Source organism: Asterias rubens, chromosome 1 (genome assembly GCF_902459465.1).
Source record: "Asterias rubens chromosome 1, eAstRub1.3, whole genome shotgun sequence".
Lineage (NCBI taxonomy): Eukaryota > Metazoa > Echinodermata > Asteroidea > Forcipulatida > Asteriidae > Asterias > Asterias rubens.
The window spans coordinates 23260404-23275332 of NC_047062.1; the positions used below are offsets into that span (position 1 = coordinate 23260404).

The 14929-nt window shown below is 38.2% G+C and overlaps 1 protein-coding gene and 1 long non-coding RNA gene across 2 annotated transcripts; both read left to right on the forward strand.

Annotated features, from left to right (window-relative positions):
• Window positions 1-919: 919 nt before the first annotated feature.
• Window positions 920-3608, forward strand: LOC117300742. The gene is made up of 2 exons (XR_004520216.1): window positions 920-1126; window positions 2072-3608. It is a non-coding gene; the product is annotated as an uncharacterized LOC117300742 (long non-coding RNA).
• Window positions 3609-7847: 4239 nt separating this feature from the next.
• LOC117307179 (nucleolar and spindle-associated protein 1-like) lies at window positions 7848-14865 on the forward strand. The gene is made up of 9 exons (XM_033791853.1): window positions 7848-8066; window positions 9033-9179; window positions 9600-9722; window positions 10333-10747; window positions 11275-11456; window positions 12603-12677; window positions 13008-13365; window positions 13959-14057; window positions 14546-14865. The coding sequence occupies exons 1-9, from the start codon at window positions 7980-7982 to the stop codon at window positions 14728-14730; spliced, it is 1671 nt and encodes a 556-aa protein (XP_033647744.1). The 5' UTR covers window positions 7848-7979; the 3' UTR covers window positions 14731-14865.
• The last annotated feature ends 64 nt before the right edge of the window (window positions 14866-14929 follow it).

Consider the following 14929-nt stretch of genomic DNA (forward strand, 5'->3'; position numbering starts at 1 on the left):
ATTTGTGCGACTAGTTTTATCGCGATGAAAATTGGTTTATGTTTGCATATCTCCTATGCGTCATGTCAATAGTAGTTGTTCAAATAATGAAGAACCAATGGTTTGCGTCTGTTGTGTGTCTGGCATGCAGAACTAGTGTACCCTTCCCCCGCCTGGTACACAGCCGCCATTTCAAAAAGTTAATGATTAACACGTGGTTCACATATCTCTCTGCTAAACTTTGTACTTGCTGTTGGTTATTGACTAAAACCATGGAGCAATATAAAACAGCGTAGACAAACCATAGGCCTACCAACGATTTAATTAGCACGTATAGCTATATAGCTAACGATTACTGTTGTGTGAAATGTACGGGAATGTATTGTGTACGGGGTGTGTACGATTATGTGGCAGCGTGCACTTTGGATACAAATCACAAAGGAATTTGTTGGTTGTTACTTTATCAGCATTATTTTATCCTTGTTATTCTGGCGGTTATTGCACTCCCATGTACAGCTGGGCAGCCCCTATCTCGGTCCTTATTATTATGGCCAAACGAAGAAAATATATATATATATATAAAACAAAACAAGTTATGTAGACCCCCCCCCCCCCCCCCCCCAGTTATGCCTTCCCCGCCTACCCACTCCCGACTTGCCCCCATGCTCACTTCAATTTGGTGAGGTAGTCTGGCCTACAAACTTGTATGTCAACCTGAATTATAGGTCACAATACAGAAATTAATGTAAAAAAACCCAGCATAAATGAATGGTTCGATCCAAGTTATGAAGCTCCCCCCCCCCCCTCATTATGTCTCCCCGCCCACCCACTCCTGACCCTGCAAATTTTAACGGTCTCCTTGAACAGCGCCACCACTCACGTTAATGTGGTTAGGTAGTCTGGCCTACAAACTTGTATGTTGACGTAAACACCACGGTGGTGGAGAGGTTGTTTGCTAGACGTTTTGAAGCTGCACTGACGATTACTAAATTCTCAAATTATCCTGAAGTTCAAGCAGGAGATTACATCCAAAATGTCGGGTATTTTGAGAGGAGTCATCACCAGATCGGTACCCACCGTGAGGTCCGTGATCACCCAAACACGTGGAATTAGAGCAAGCAAACCAGAAACACCTCTTACAACCGTGGTAAGTGAAAATAATCGATTTTTTTCAGCCACTCAATCAACATAATCAACATGATCAACATGATCAAGTCAACTCGTCCTAAATTTGCCAAACTAGCGTTACCCATTTCCCCTCATCGTCATACAAAGTTTACTACAAACAACTCAAGGACAACAACACAACAAACAATCCCAAAAGACTGCATCGCAATTTTGGTCTTCTTGGGGCCTGGGCACTTCAATTTAAATTCCATTCATTTTTTGGATTGATACTGATAGGCTTTCGAGTCACAGTGGTTAGGTTCACTTTTATTAATCCTGGCCATCTTAGAATGGGCTTGTCCTGTATGTTTTTATAATTGTCTTGCTTGATTGCCAGTGCTCTGTCTCATTCAATCATTGGTTTACAATTGTTCTAGGTGTCATAAGTTTACATTCATTGTTTCTTATACTGTTAAATTTCTTTAGTACGGTAATATTGTATCTTGTACTGTTTGTTGAAATCTTGGCCGAATAAATAATGATAATAAGTAGAGAAACAAGTCACACTCAAACTTTCACTAATTTTTACAAAAAGAGATAAGGTAAATTAGATACTATATTATTTCATATCGAATAAAAAAAAGTTGATTGAATGAATGATGAATGATAATTACTTGCAGCATGGCCATTGGATTGGGAAACTTTTTCAAGGAAGGGATAGGGCCTATAAAAAAGACCAAATGAAATGCCTTGACAAAACCATAATTTATGCTTTACCAGAATAAGGTTACCAACCAGACAAGTGTGTGGACAAGTGTCGCACACTAACAATTTGCTGCTGGTTTCCTTCTGATTTCTGCTAAGCAGATAGTTGTTAAGAAAATATTGTCTGCTTAAGAAATTGGACCGTATCTGCACTAGAGATTATTCAATAAATAAAATTGTTGACTCTGTAAGTATGTATGCTATTATTATTGTTTTACAGGAGAATGTAACGGGAATAACAATCATTTCACTGGGATGCTTAGCTGTACCCTGCTGGATCATGACACATCTGGAGGACTACAAAGCTCGTGATTAGGGAGAAGCAACGAGCGAGTCTTAACGTGAGTGTCTGCGAGTCTTCATGATGCACCATTGAAAAGTACCAACAAACAGAATTAGCCAGCATAAGGACGTGGCTTTATCAAGTGCTGCTTTGTCTTCACCAGAAGCATTGTTCCAGCAAGCAACAGTTAGGCTGTGGATTCCCTTGTGAATTTGTCTTCATTTCTGCACCTGTATTAACATTCTTGGAGAAGTTTCACATTGCCGTGTAGTTCAGGACGCTTAACATCTCCAAGACTAGCCAACATCCTGGACACCATGAAACACAGAAAACTAAAAAATGCTGACTCTTCAGCTCTTACTTTTATAAGCAACTAAACAATGATCACATCTAATTCCGAATGTATAATAGGAGGACCATGTCCTACATTTTCAGAGCAGTATTATTTAAGTTCAAACGACAGAATCATGTTTCAAAATCGAATCTCTTCAAATCTATTTTGTTTTCAATTTACCATAAATCTTTCTGATACCTCCTTATACAATTGAAACATTCGTGTACTTAAGTACATTTCTGTCACATGCACAAAGTTCATGGTCTGTTTTCTCTTAAACAATTGTTTCGAAAAACTACAACCAAAACAGATCTGCTAAGCACAAAAAATCTTGCTGAGAAGAAATATGTTGTAATCCCTTTCAACGGGACACAATAAATGCATTGCCCTGTCGCTGTTTTCATGCACTTTTCTTAGCAGTAGCTATTGCTTAGTAGATTTTTATATTAAAGTTATAGCAATTGTAAATGTTGACATTGTAGTTTAACCCTCCTACTGTTAGATCATTTAAATATCATCTGCCATGGTTTGGAATGTTGAATGTACATGTACAATGTACTGTGTGTTTGTGTACTAACGACTTCACTGTACACAACTGTGTAACCATTAACAACCTGTGCAGTTAAATGGTCTATACATGCAAATGGTTGTTCAATTCCCTTGAAAATTACAACAACAGACAGTAGGAGGGTTAATGAAAGGAACATGACCATTATTGGATAATGATTTTGCAGAACATCTACAAAACGATGATACACTTCATTGTTCAGTGCTTTGTCAGTCACATTCACAAAAGGAAGTTTAAATATATCAAGGATAATCTTATCAAATTCACTGTTTATTTTCAAATTCATCATGTTTTGTACACAATTGTGCACATCACACAAAAGGAAAACAAAATCATTAAAAGAATTGTGTTCTTAGATTGAATAAAATGAAAGAAGGTTAAAAGTAAATATCACAAGTTAAAGACATTCAAGCAAATTGTTAATTGGAATAGACCTAGTACAGATCATGTTAATGTGTAATTTCATAGTTATAAAGATTGTGGAGACTCGCTTTGCTGTGTGGTTAATTGACATAAGTTTGCATGAAATTATTGTTTGAGTAAAATTATTAAAGGATGTGTGTGTATGAAAATCAGTTGTGTCACTTTATCTGTTCTTATTATCTCTGCCTGTCAACTTCAGCAATAAAAGTGCCTTTAAAAAAATGCTTAATATTCAGCTGGTAACAATGCAAGCTGTTTGTTATACATGAAATTTTTGAGTTCAAATAATTGGATTTAATATTCTACACTGCTGATTTTTTAGTTCCCTCTTCATTTGATAGATTAATTTAAAGAATTAAGTATTAAAAAGTATGCACCATTTCGTAACATGAACAAATGCTACAGAGAGTGTGACCTCGTTTGACCTTGTCTTCCGTTCGAAACAGGAAGTTGAAATGAAGAAAATCATTATTCCTGCGCCTCGTTGGAGGTCTGAAAACAATATCATCTGGAATCGTCATGTAACAAAAACTTAGGATTAGTTTCAAATTCAACTTGTTAATATTTTTTATAAAACACACACGATGTACCGGTGTAGACATGTATGCAGCTAGCATGCAGCACAGAGAGATGAGAGACTGTCCTTGCCCCGCCTCCGTTGTGAGAGGCTGCATTTTGATTGGACCAAAGTGGGTGCCAGTGACTTTTTGTGAGACATGCGCATTTAATAAGTTTTCTCTGTCAGCCATATTTTTTCCCTGCAAACAAAAGTGTAAAACTCTATTGATTCAACCATCATTGTGAAGAGATATTCTGCCGGAAATATCTCATTATCGCTGCTGTATGATGATTTTTACGTCTGGAGCAGTATTTGGGCGTTTGTTCAGTGGACAGGGCCTTGTTCTTCGGCAAATTATGTCAGTTTCGAAGAGGAATATTCACAAAAGGAAAGGCGTGGTGGAAAACCCCATTTCGAAAAAGGTATGCACTCTCTCTCATGACCCTCTTTACACATCATGTTTGTTAAATTTTCATTATTTGTGTGTACATCAACCTTGTAAAGAGTTCACGTAAAGTACACCGTGTATAGACGAGTTTTAAAAAACCAGAGTTTGTTAATGTGTTGTGTGGTTGTATTTGTAGGCTTAGCATGCCTAGAGAAAGAAGAGTAAAACAAAGGACTTGCTTAAAAAATACGAGTTAACGATACGATTCCGTCACGTGACGGTTTTCTTACTTTATAAGTGTACTGTCACATTGGTCACTTGTCAGTGTTTTTACTGCAGTCATGTAGTGTTCCTGCAAGCACTGACTTGTGATTTGAAGTCAAATGGTCCTTGTGTACTGTAATCTTTCTAAATTAATATTTCACTTCAACTCAAGCAAGATAATTTGTCAAATAAAAGTAAATCACATAAATTGAAACTGTTATAGGCAGGGCCAGGGGTTAACTAAGTTTTACTTTTATAGCAAATTTCTAAAGCACCCCCCCACCCCCGCCCCCAAGAAAAAGAGGGGGAAACGGTCACTGCGCAAATAAGTGCGGGCCTAAATATACCCTAGCTTCCTACTTACCACTAGGACTAGGAGTACCAGTGACCGTCTAGGTCAGTGGTACTTTTTGTGCTTCCATGTTTGGTGAAGTGTTCTATACTGCTGTTTTGTTTGTAAATTAATATCATAATGATAATATTATGTTTTTCTTTGTTAAGTTTCAATAAAACAACAAATTACACTATCGAACAGTCTATGTTCTTATACACAGGATCTAACCCTGGCTGCAGTGGCGCTCAGCTTTGGTATTCTAGCAATACCCACCTGGATCTCGGTACAATGGATGGGTGACGCTGAGGCAAAGTAAAACAGGAGGCAAGATGATTCAACAGAATGGGGGGATTAAGAGGAGACTGGAGTATTGAATGCAAACAACTCTGCAGTCTACTTACTGTGAAACTATGGATTCTTGATGGATGGAGTTCTCGACGTTGGGAGGAAGACCATTGCAAAACAAACATGTGTCATGCACGGAGATGGTTATCTTCAACTGAGTCCATATCAAGTGGGATAGTAGTTTTTGGATGGTTTGTTTATTTGTCATACAGTGTATTTAGGTGGAAAGATTTTTTAAAAACATTTTCAATTTGATTTTGTTGCATTTGGACGTGATTTGTGGTCAGAATGTTAGAGGTAAAAAGATAAAAAGATTTAGGGACTATTTTAAAGATTTGTTAGGCATTCCTAGTCAGTTCAAAATTTCTTGTTAAAAAATTAGACATTTCTATACACAACATTGTTCGGTTAACTTCAATGGATGGTCAACTGACAGAACGTACACTAAACACTAAGGTAACAACACTTAACATTTTCAAGGTTTCTGCATTGTTTAATTGCACACACAACATTTTTGAATTAAAAAGTTGTGTTAATTTTGATGGGTTAAGATCAGGAAACAATCTGTTGCTTGTTGATAAAGTGTGTAACTAACTTTACACAATATTATTGAATCCATTCTGTCTTCATAGTTTCTTATTTAGCATGTGAACAAACAAAAATGGTTTTGGGGCTCCAGAGATCAAGGTATATTCCACTACGGTGGTAAAATATCACCGTGCAACACTCCTTATTCTGCCAACTGTTCTTGTTTATTAATGCTTAAAAGTGTTTTCATTATTATAAAAACTGACAAGTGTTTGATGTTTAATATAACAATTCTATGTTTGGTAAAATAAAGTGTTACTCGTTTTGAAGAATTCTAAAAACTACATGTTTCCTATTATTCGGTAGTGGTTGACTGTATCTAGTTGTAGGTAGGCATTGCCATGTTGTCCTCTAAGCCTCGTCTTCGTCCTCATCATCTCTGGCTTTATATTCCTCGATGTGAGAGAGGAAATAGCCAAGTGGGCCCATGATGGCTGCAGTCATTCCCAGCATACCAACAGCTTGTTCCCACGATTTCATTGGGTCCCCACACTGAAAGAAAACCCAGACATGTTATAGTACATCTCTTTAGAACATACTGCTCTCCTTTGTGTTATAGGAGCTTTATTTATGAATTTGTCATCTTAAGTGTTATCTCCTGAATTTGAAGGTTTTTTAGGGTCATCCTTCCTCCATGGTTACACAGGCAACTTTTACAGGCAACTCAAACAAGCACAGTGCATGCCAACAGGTCACTTACGCATGAGTAATTTTGCAAACATTGTCTTACAATCCCAAATCAATCTTCTTTTCTATAACTTTGAAGCCGGTATCATAAAAAAAAGGGTTTGGCAGCAGCCCTCCCATGTTAAAACAAAAAATGTTGTTTCTTGTAAGATTTCTGGATTATTTGGAGGGCTTCTTTTGTTCATTCAAAGTTATAAATGCATCCTATTGGATCTTCTCTGAATAGCATCTTGGACTCTTTGAACTTGTGTCCCTTTTTGGGCAAAACAACTTATCTCTGTACTTGCTTTTCTCAAAATGGAATATTTGGGGTTGTTATATTTCCCCACAAATCAACTCCAGCCAACCGTGGTCATGCCGAGTAAATGAGGTGACAAAAATATCATTATCTAAACAATTTAAAGAAATATTTGATTATGGATAGTAAGGGATAGAGGCATCTTATTTCAAGAAATGGGGGAAAAAAGGAATATTATAGTAATAATACTAACTTTATATTGCTGATAAGACCGTGGAAAGCCAGACCTTGACCTTATTGAGGTAACATTACGAGATACTCTGAGGGCTGCTCTAGTCATCTTAAAGATGCGGCTACTCATGATGGCAGACATTGTGATGAATGATGAAGACTTCCTCTGAGAAAAGATTGTCTCGAGATGAACTTCTTCGATCAGAGATGTTCTGAGTTGAGAGCTAGCTTTTTGATACGTGCACAGTTTTCATATCAATGACAAGTAAGTTTTTGTTTGTTTTGCTTGTAAACATCCAGAAGGGGGTGACGGCAACTTTTGTCTGCGTCATCGCCAACGCGCGTAAGGGCCGCAAATGAGTGACGTAACAATGCGCATCCACGGCGAACGCAAGTGGGGTGGCCGGGGGCTCAATTTCGCAAGCACCTAAAGTGAGCAGTCAGAGTCACACTTTGCTTAGCTAACTTTGGTTTAATAATAATGAACATTAAAATATTGATGTTTTTCTTTGCAAGTAATGATTTGTGTGGTTTATCAAAAAGTAGTCCGAGCATGATAAGCCATAAAACCCGGCCCATCCTACCGGGCCCGGGCCCTACATTCGAAAAAATATATAAAAACCAACGCTTGAGGGCGCTCGACCTTACCACCGACTTGCAAAAGCCGTCGGTTAAATAACTGACCAATCACACATTACCAATGATTCGATCAACCGCGAATCAACCATTCACTGATCACGTAGCGGGTCTTTTGAAACCTTCAACGGCCAGTTCAGTATACATTGCTTTTTCACGCTGCTGCTGCCGCTGCCGCCGCGAAGTTAGAATACAAATTTTTGCAAAATTGAATTGGATTTCCTTGTGAAGATATCAATTTGATAACAATATGGAGGACTTGACTGAACTGGATGGAATGAAACGTGCTGAGCTGCAACGTCTTGCGAAGAAAGCTGGGATAAAAGCAAATATGAAGGTGAGAATACTGGTCATATTTTACTTGAGACAACTCGACTCGCCCTACCATTCCGCCAATAGCCGCAGCAAAGCAAAGTCGCCCTGACATAGATCCTCAGAGTCGCCCCTATTTCATTTTAAATTACAATTTCTTTGTTTACTTGTGTTTATTTATTTTGTTTTTAAGTTGAACATTAGATAAAGTCATAAATAATGTTCATAATAATATAAATATATATTATTAATATTATGTTATATTTATAATACTTTTTTTATATTATTGATAGGGCATATTGTTATATATTGGCTGTTTTGTTTGGACTGTTTTGTTTGGAATGGTGATTGAAATGTGAAATTAATGTTTTTTGTTTGTTTTTTAATGATGTTGATTAAAATTAAATTAATTGAAATGAATTTGAAATGTGAATTGAACATTAAATGAAGTGTGAACTTGTATTTTTATTTAATAGATAATGTTTGCAAATACTAAATAGCCTATGTAATTGTTAAAGTTAAATTTTAATTTATAAAACTTTTCTTCGTTGAGTAATTGACTCATTCAGGTGTAGACCAACCACGGTAACTTGGGCGTTTGCCAAACTAATTTCCCCCAAAATATTATTAACATACCCATCATGCATGCCCATGCTAGGTTTGTTCCGCTAACGCCTCTGCCTAGCAGTTTTGGCGAATACAACTTAATAATTAAATCAATATTTAAACATGTTTTTTTGTCAGCTCAGAGATTTTTTCTACATGTAGGCCTATTTTATAAGCTTGCATAAAAACCTGCAAAACTCACCACAACAATTTGACTTATGGTAGTTTACATAAAATTAGCTTTGCGTGAAGAGAGAGAGAAGTATGAAACTATCAAACAGGCTATGTGATACATTTTTTTTTTAAAGCTTAGATTTTAAAGCCTTTATACTTAGTACATGTAGTGCCTTTTCACTCAAATTGAATTGAATAATTGTGGTTACAGACGGATGCAATCATTGAAGAGCTGAAGAAGTACTACACCGAACAAGGATCCCTTCCTCTAGATGGAGTGTCGAGTTGTGACGACAAGAGTGGAGCAGAGTCTTCTGCAACATCAGCATCAGAATCTGCAAGCTCATCTGCGAATGAGGTATTCAAGAGTCTACACTAGCCAAATTTACTTTATAAGCAAACTGGGACCAATTTCACAGAGCTAGCTTTTCAGGAAATATTGCTTAGCAAAAATGAGCGGGATTGCAGTCATAAATGGTACTATGTGACATAGTATTTTGGCTGGTTATCTTATTCTGGTAAGCATAATTATTTTGTGCTTAAACAGCTCTATGAAATTGGCCCCTAGTTGTTGAAAAAGAAGTTTAAACCACAGTCTCAACTATTTTGAAAGGTGTGACTTAAAACTGTTAAGCAACCAGACTTAAAAGTGGTTTTATGAAACAAAAATTGATAGTTTGTATAACAAAATGTGTGTGTATTTATTACTTTGTTGTGAAGATATAAAACAGAGTGAGTGTTCATTTTTTAATTCTTGAATGATTCTTTTTGTTGCCAGGAACCAGAGGAGACAAAACCCAGTGAAGAAGCCCCTACCAAGAAGGTGGTACGAAAGGGAAGGAAGGGCCGCAAGAGAGCCAAGGATAATGTCAAGCCAACTGTGGTGGAGACGCCAGAACAAGTAAATACAAAGTCTCGATTTTAACAAGTAATAGTCGTCTCAACTAGCGCGCTATGCATGAAGCTTCAAGGATACTGACATGATTAAGAGCTTTGGTGTAGCAAATGCAATGGTTTCTTTTGACACTTTTATGCGCCACATACACATGAAAATGTTTGAAAAAGCATATCATTTCTTAGGTAACAGATGGAAACTGGCATCAGTCAAAGTTCACAAGTGGCACGAACAAAAAGGTTAACAAATATATCATAGAGGATCTCAGATAAATAATAGACTAGGGCTGTATCCAAATTAGCATCTACAGCAACGGCTGTAGCTAAGGGTGTTGCTAAGGACGTCCTATACCTCAACACATGATGACGTGGAAATCTAGCTGTACATGTCGCAGCCAATTCTGACACAGCCTTATATCTGGCAATTATGGGCCTCAAATTGTTACATCATCTACATGAATTAATTATGCGGAATTCTTTCTTGGATGTGTACTTGATCTGGAGCACTCTTGCTCGATATCATCAATCATTGTCATTCATAATGGTTTTCATTCACAACAGAAAATTGAAAGTTGCAAGTTGCTTTCATCTGAAAAATTCACATTATTTGTTTGCAGAAAGTAGCGACTCCTGCAGTTACATCACCCAGGCCGCTAAGGCGCGCCACAAGAAGCGTAACCCCCAAGACGGAAACTACATCCCTTCCTGAGGCCACCTCTGAACCAACCCTCCAAAAGCAACTAAGGAGAACGACAAGAAGCGTCACCCCAAAGACCAATAATGCACTCCCCGTCAAGACCAGCCCCACGCCAGCTGATCCACAGCCGCTGCGAAGAGCCACAAGAAGCGTTACCCCTAAAGGAGGCAGCACCTTTTCCGAGACTGTCTTGACACCGACTGTCGCTGCTGTGACTCATCGTAGGACCTTCGAGGTAGAGCAGCAGAAGGAGGAGGAGATGACTGTTATTGAGAGTGACCCTGAGATGAAAAGAGCGATCATGGCAGAGCTTGAAAAGGCGGCTGAAGAACAGTGTAAGTGTAAGATCCACAGATTCTTGTCACCAAAGTGCCACCTTTAAAATAAGCTGTGAAATTGAATTGCTCCTTTGTGTAAATACTTATTGTTTACTTCTGTAATGTTCCATGGTGGTTACAATTTGTTTTTACTATAACTATTCACCTTTGATCTGTTGCTTTGTATTTCAACCAACATATGCGTTGAAGTTTAAAGTTGTTACTTTCCTTGAGGCTTTGACTACACTTTAGATACTTTGTTCCTCTTACCCTCAGTAATATTTGCCAGTAAGCTGACCAACTATTCAACAGTTGCAGGTTGTGTACTATGGAACACCTGTGCACAGAGTGATCTGCGTGTTAACTGTGACTGTGCAGATGTCCTCGCCACATGATATTATATTTTAGGACTGTATATTTGAAATCATGAACGATAATGGTCAGACAGTAAGGGGGCAACAGGACTCAGTGAATTGCTTTGAATCAGGCTTGCAACTCTTCAATGTCCAGATTTTGACATTTTTTTTAACTTACGAATCCAACAGTTGCTCTCCAGAGTAAAATTCCCAAGCCGAGGTCAAAGGTCATCAAGCCCGTAACCCCTGGCAACAAGGACTGGTCCCGCATCCATCAAACCAACTTCAACAAGATGGAGTCAATTGACGACTATCTGGCACGGAAGAGAAAGAGAACGGATACTCTGTCGGCTTCAGTCAAGAGGGCAAAGGTCAGTCCAATAGAGATTACATGAAGGCCTCTATGGCCTCTGGTATGGCTTTGGTGCCCCTTCAAAAGTTTCCCATAACATAAAAAAAATTGCCCTTGCCCTCTCACAGATGTGGGGGAAGAAGACTATGTTGAATTGTAAATGTTTTGTATATCAGTGTTGCTTGTCGATTTTTCTAGTGTGCATTTTATTTTGTTCCCGGCCTAACAGTTTATAGATCCATAGAAGTTTTGTCCTGTGATATGCGGCGAAAAAGAGGACTTGGACTCCTTGCTGCAAAATGTGTTAACTTTTCATCCAGTCATTCAATGATTTTGGATGTTTCTCAATCAGATGTATTCCTACCTCTAATGTATCTGTGCCCCCCCCCCCATCTTTCTTGATCTTCTTTCCCTTGCTCTGGATATATTCTTCTTTTCAATTGCTTTCACTGTCATATATTTTGTTGGTTTCTTATTTGCTGTATCACATAATGTGTTGCTTTCTGAACTGTTTTTGAATGATGATTTGTCTGTGATAAATGTTGTAAACAATTGATTTGATGTTGCTTGATTGTTTATATTTCTTGTTTTCATTCTATTCCCTCTGTTGTATTGAGGTACACTATCTGCTTACAACCTCTGTTTCCCCACAAACAATACAAGAACAGCCGTTGTAGACTCAAAAACTCTGTAGACTTGATTGAATTTTATTTTATTTATTGAATTATGTTGTAACATTTTTAGAATTGAATGATTGAAAGGCTTTTTTACAGACTGTTTCATGCCCTACCCCACTACCCCTTCCTGTTTGTGTCACTTTGCTGATTTATATAATTGCATTTTTATATTATAACTAATCATATGGTTTTTATATTGTTATTGTAAGACAATTGTGAAATCACAATATACACCTGATGCTTATGAAATTGCTGAGCTGAGACTTGAGCAATTATTAGTTATTAATAGGCCTAGATAATTTTTTAATGTAAAATCAGAATAGAATTATAATATTCAACTGCATTGTGTTATTGTAATTTATGGTTTGTGTGTTAATAGTCCGTGAAGTAGATGTACAGTAAATAATAAGTAATGTGATTTCAATTCACACCCCCTTTCATCTAATCTTGAATCTAACTCAGTATATTTCCTGTATGCACATTTATAGCTAATTGCTGATGAAGCCAAGGCAGCTGTTGAGACCCTGACCACACATCGCACACCGCAGTCTACTGCCAAAAAGGTAAACTAAAAAGGCAACCCCTATAGCATCAGGGCCTAATTTGATAGAGCTGCTCAACCACAAAAAAAACTGCCTTAGCAATTTCTGCTTAGCATGGTACCAGCCGTAGATAGCACATATGAGTTGGTGTTTTGGCTGGTAACCTTATTCTGGTAAGCATAATTTTACTGTGTTTAGCTACTTTTCAGGCTTAAGCAGCTTTATGAAATTGGGCCCTGTTTAAGAGCTTGTAAAACAGCTGGATGTTGTACTTTTATAATAATACATAATCCTGTGGAAATTATACATTCCTACATTTTTATGTCAATTTTGTTTTCCTGAAACCAACAGACAGCCAAGCCAGTATCCCGAGCCCACCCTGGCAACCTGACCTTCATGTCCCCCAAGACATCCCTGACAAAACGTCGTGCTGCTAGCACCAAGACCACCACAAAAAACCCCTCAATCCTCAAAGGCACTGCCTCCAAGACAGTTACCTTCAAGACGTCACGTCTGAAGACCCCAACGAGGGCGGCTGTGCTCCTCGGCGGTGGAATTGAGCCCAAACTGAAGAGAAAATCTACACCCGGCCCGAGAAAATCTGTCTCGGTTCTCGACACTTCAGCCAAAAAGATCACAGAGTTCTCATCGAGAAAATCACTTGGGGACTCACGCAGGTCAATTGGAGAATTACGAAAGTCAATTGGAGGTAAGTAGCTTTGATTAACAGGCTTTAACAGATGTTCTTGTGTAACCTGGGCCTTATCTTGAATCTCAGCTTGGGCACTGGCTCTGGGTTGGGCACCATCATAAATTTGTTTGCAGTGTTTTTCCGGTTTTTTTTAACATCAAACAAAGCCTAGGGCCGATTTCACAAAGAGCTAAGATTGATTGTAACTGCAAATCAATCGTAGTTGCTTAGTAAAGTGTGATGTCACATTTATACAAATCACTATGGTGATACTGACGATTTGTCTTACGATGGATTTAATTACTTTGTGAAATCAAGCCCTGGAGACGGAGCCTATAAGCCAAGGTTTGGGAAAAGCCACCAGTTTTATCTGTATTGCTTAACTTGCATAAGGCCCTTAACAAAGTTCACTTCAGCTCTGGCTTGGGCTTCATCAGTTATTTGAAAACATACACTTTCAGTACGGAGCTTGAAAAGGGGCGAAATATTTCCAGGGGCATGTTGACCAGTATAACATCAAAGGCCGTGGCCGCCGGGAATTGTGAGGCCTGTTCAAAAAAATCACCAATGGATAAAACCTTGAGTTTTATATATATATTTTTTTTCTTCAGGTGCCATCACTCCTTTCAAGTCTAGTCAGACCCCAAACAAGCCTTCGTTTGACCTCAAAGCTTCCCTCAATAAGCCACTCGGATATAAGCCCCACACTGGTAAGTTCTGTAATCAATTAGTCAACCCTGTTTGTCAACCACATGGAAACTTTATTGTGATTGTGCAATAGTCTGTAACCTAAAGGGCATTCATCCTTTATGAACAACTTAGGTGGGGTATAACATTAGATTCAGGGAGAGAATTTCATGTTTCTTTATAGACATCTTGCATTGGACACTATTTTTGATGTCAAACAATGGAAATGAGGATGTGTTTGCACTGTGACGACTCGCAGCCAATGATAGCGTTTCATTGTCCTTAGTAAAGGGACTGTTTTTGGCTTGTGTCGTCATATGCAAGGGGTCTATATATGATCATAAGAATGCTATAAAAAGCAATTGATTAAACTGACGGTTCTTCAGCCATGCCAGCATGTTTCTTGGGAAGGGCTAATTTAATCAATTTTATCTTAAGTATGTTATTGATCATTGCATGAGCAAGACAATTAATATATATATTCGCTTCTGTTTTGTTCTTTGTCAACCAGGTAAGCTGAAACCCCTTCAGGTGTCCACTCTCTACAAGACAGCGACATCGAATATCCAGAAAGCCAAGGACACGTTGAAGAAACCAGTACTGAAGACACGTGAAGATAGACGAGCAGGAGCTAAGCAGAACCGGGCAAACAAAAGAGCAAATGTTCTCATGTCTCGACGAGGTATCAATGCTTAAATTCAACTTTGTTGCAGCTGTAAAAAAAAAACAGAGAAAGCTTTGTTCATCCATGACTTGAATACATAGGCACTACAGGGTTCTCCTTTAACAGTGGTCTACTGCCTAGCCAAATGTCAGTTAAAACACCAAAGGGCTAGTTCAGTGTTAAAAAGCATCCCTATTTTAGTACGTGAAATATGGACCGGCGAACAAACTG

Excerpts from the sequence above, each read along its gene's own strand:
- LOC117307179 (XM_033791853.1), top strand. The coding sequence starts at position 7,980 with ATGGAGGACTTGACTGAACTGGATGGAATGAAACGTGCTGAGCTGCAA. Across the intron at positions 9,723-10,332 it reads TGGTGGAGACGCCAGAACAA|AAAGTAGCGACTCCTGCAGT; the intron begins GTAAATACAAAG and ends ATTTGTTTGCAG. Across the intron at positions 14,058-14,545 it reads CGGATATAAGCCCCACACTG|GTAAGCTGAAACCCCTTCAG; the intron begins GTAAGTTCTGTA and ends TTTGTCAACCAG.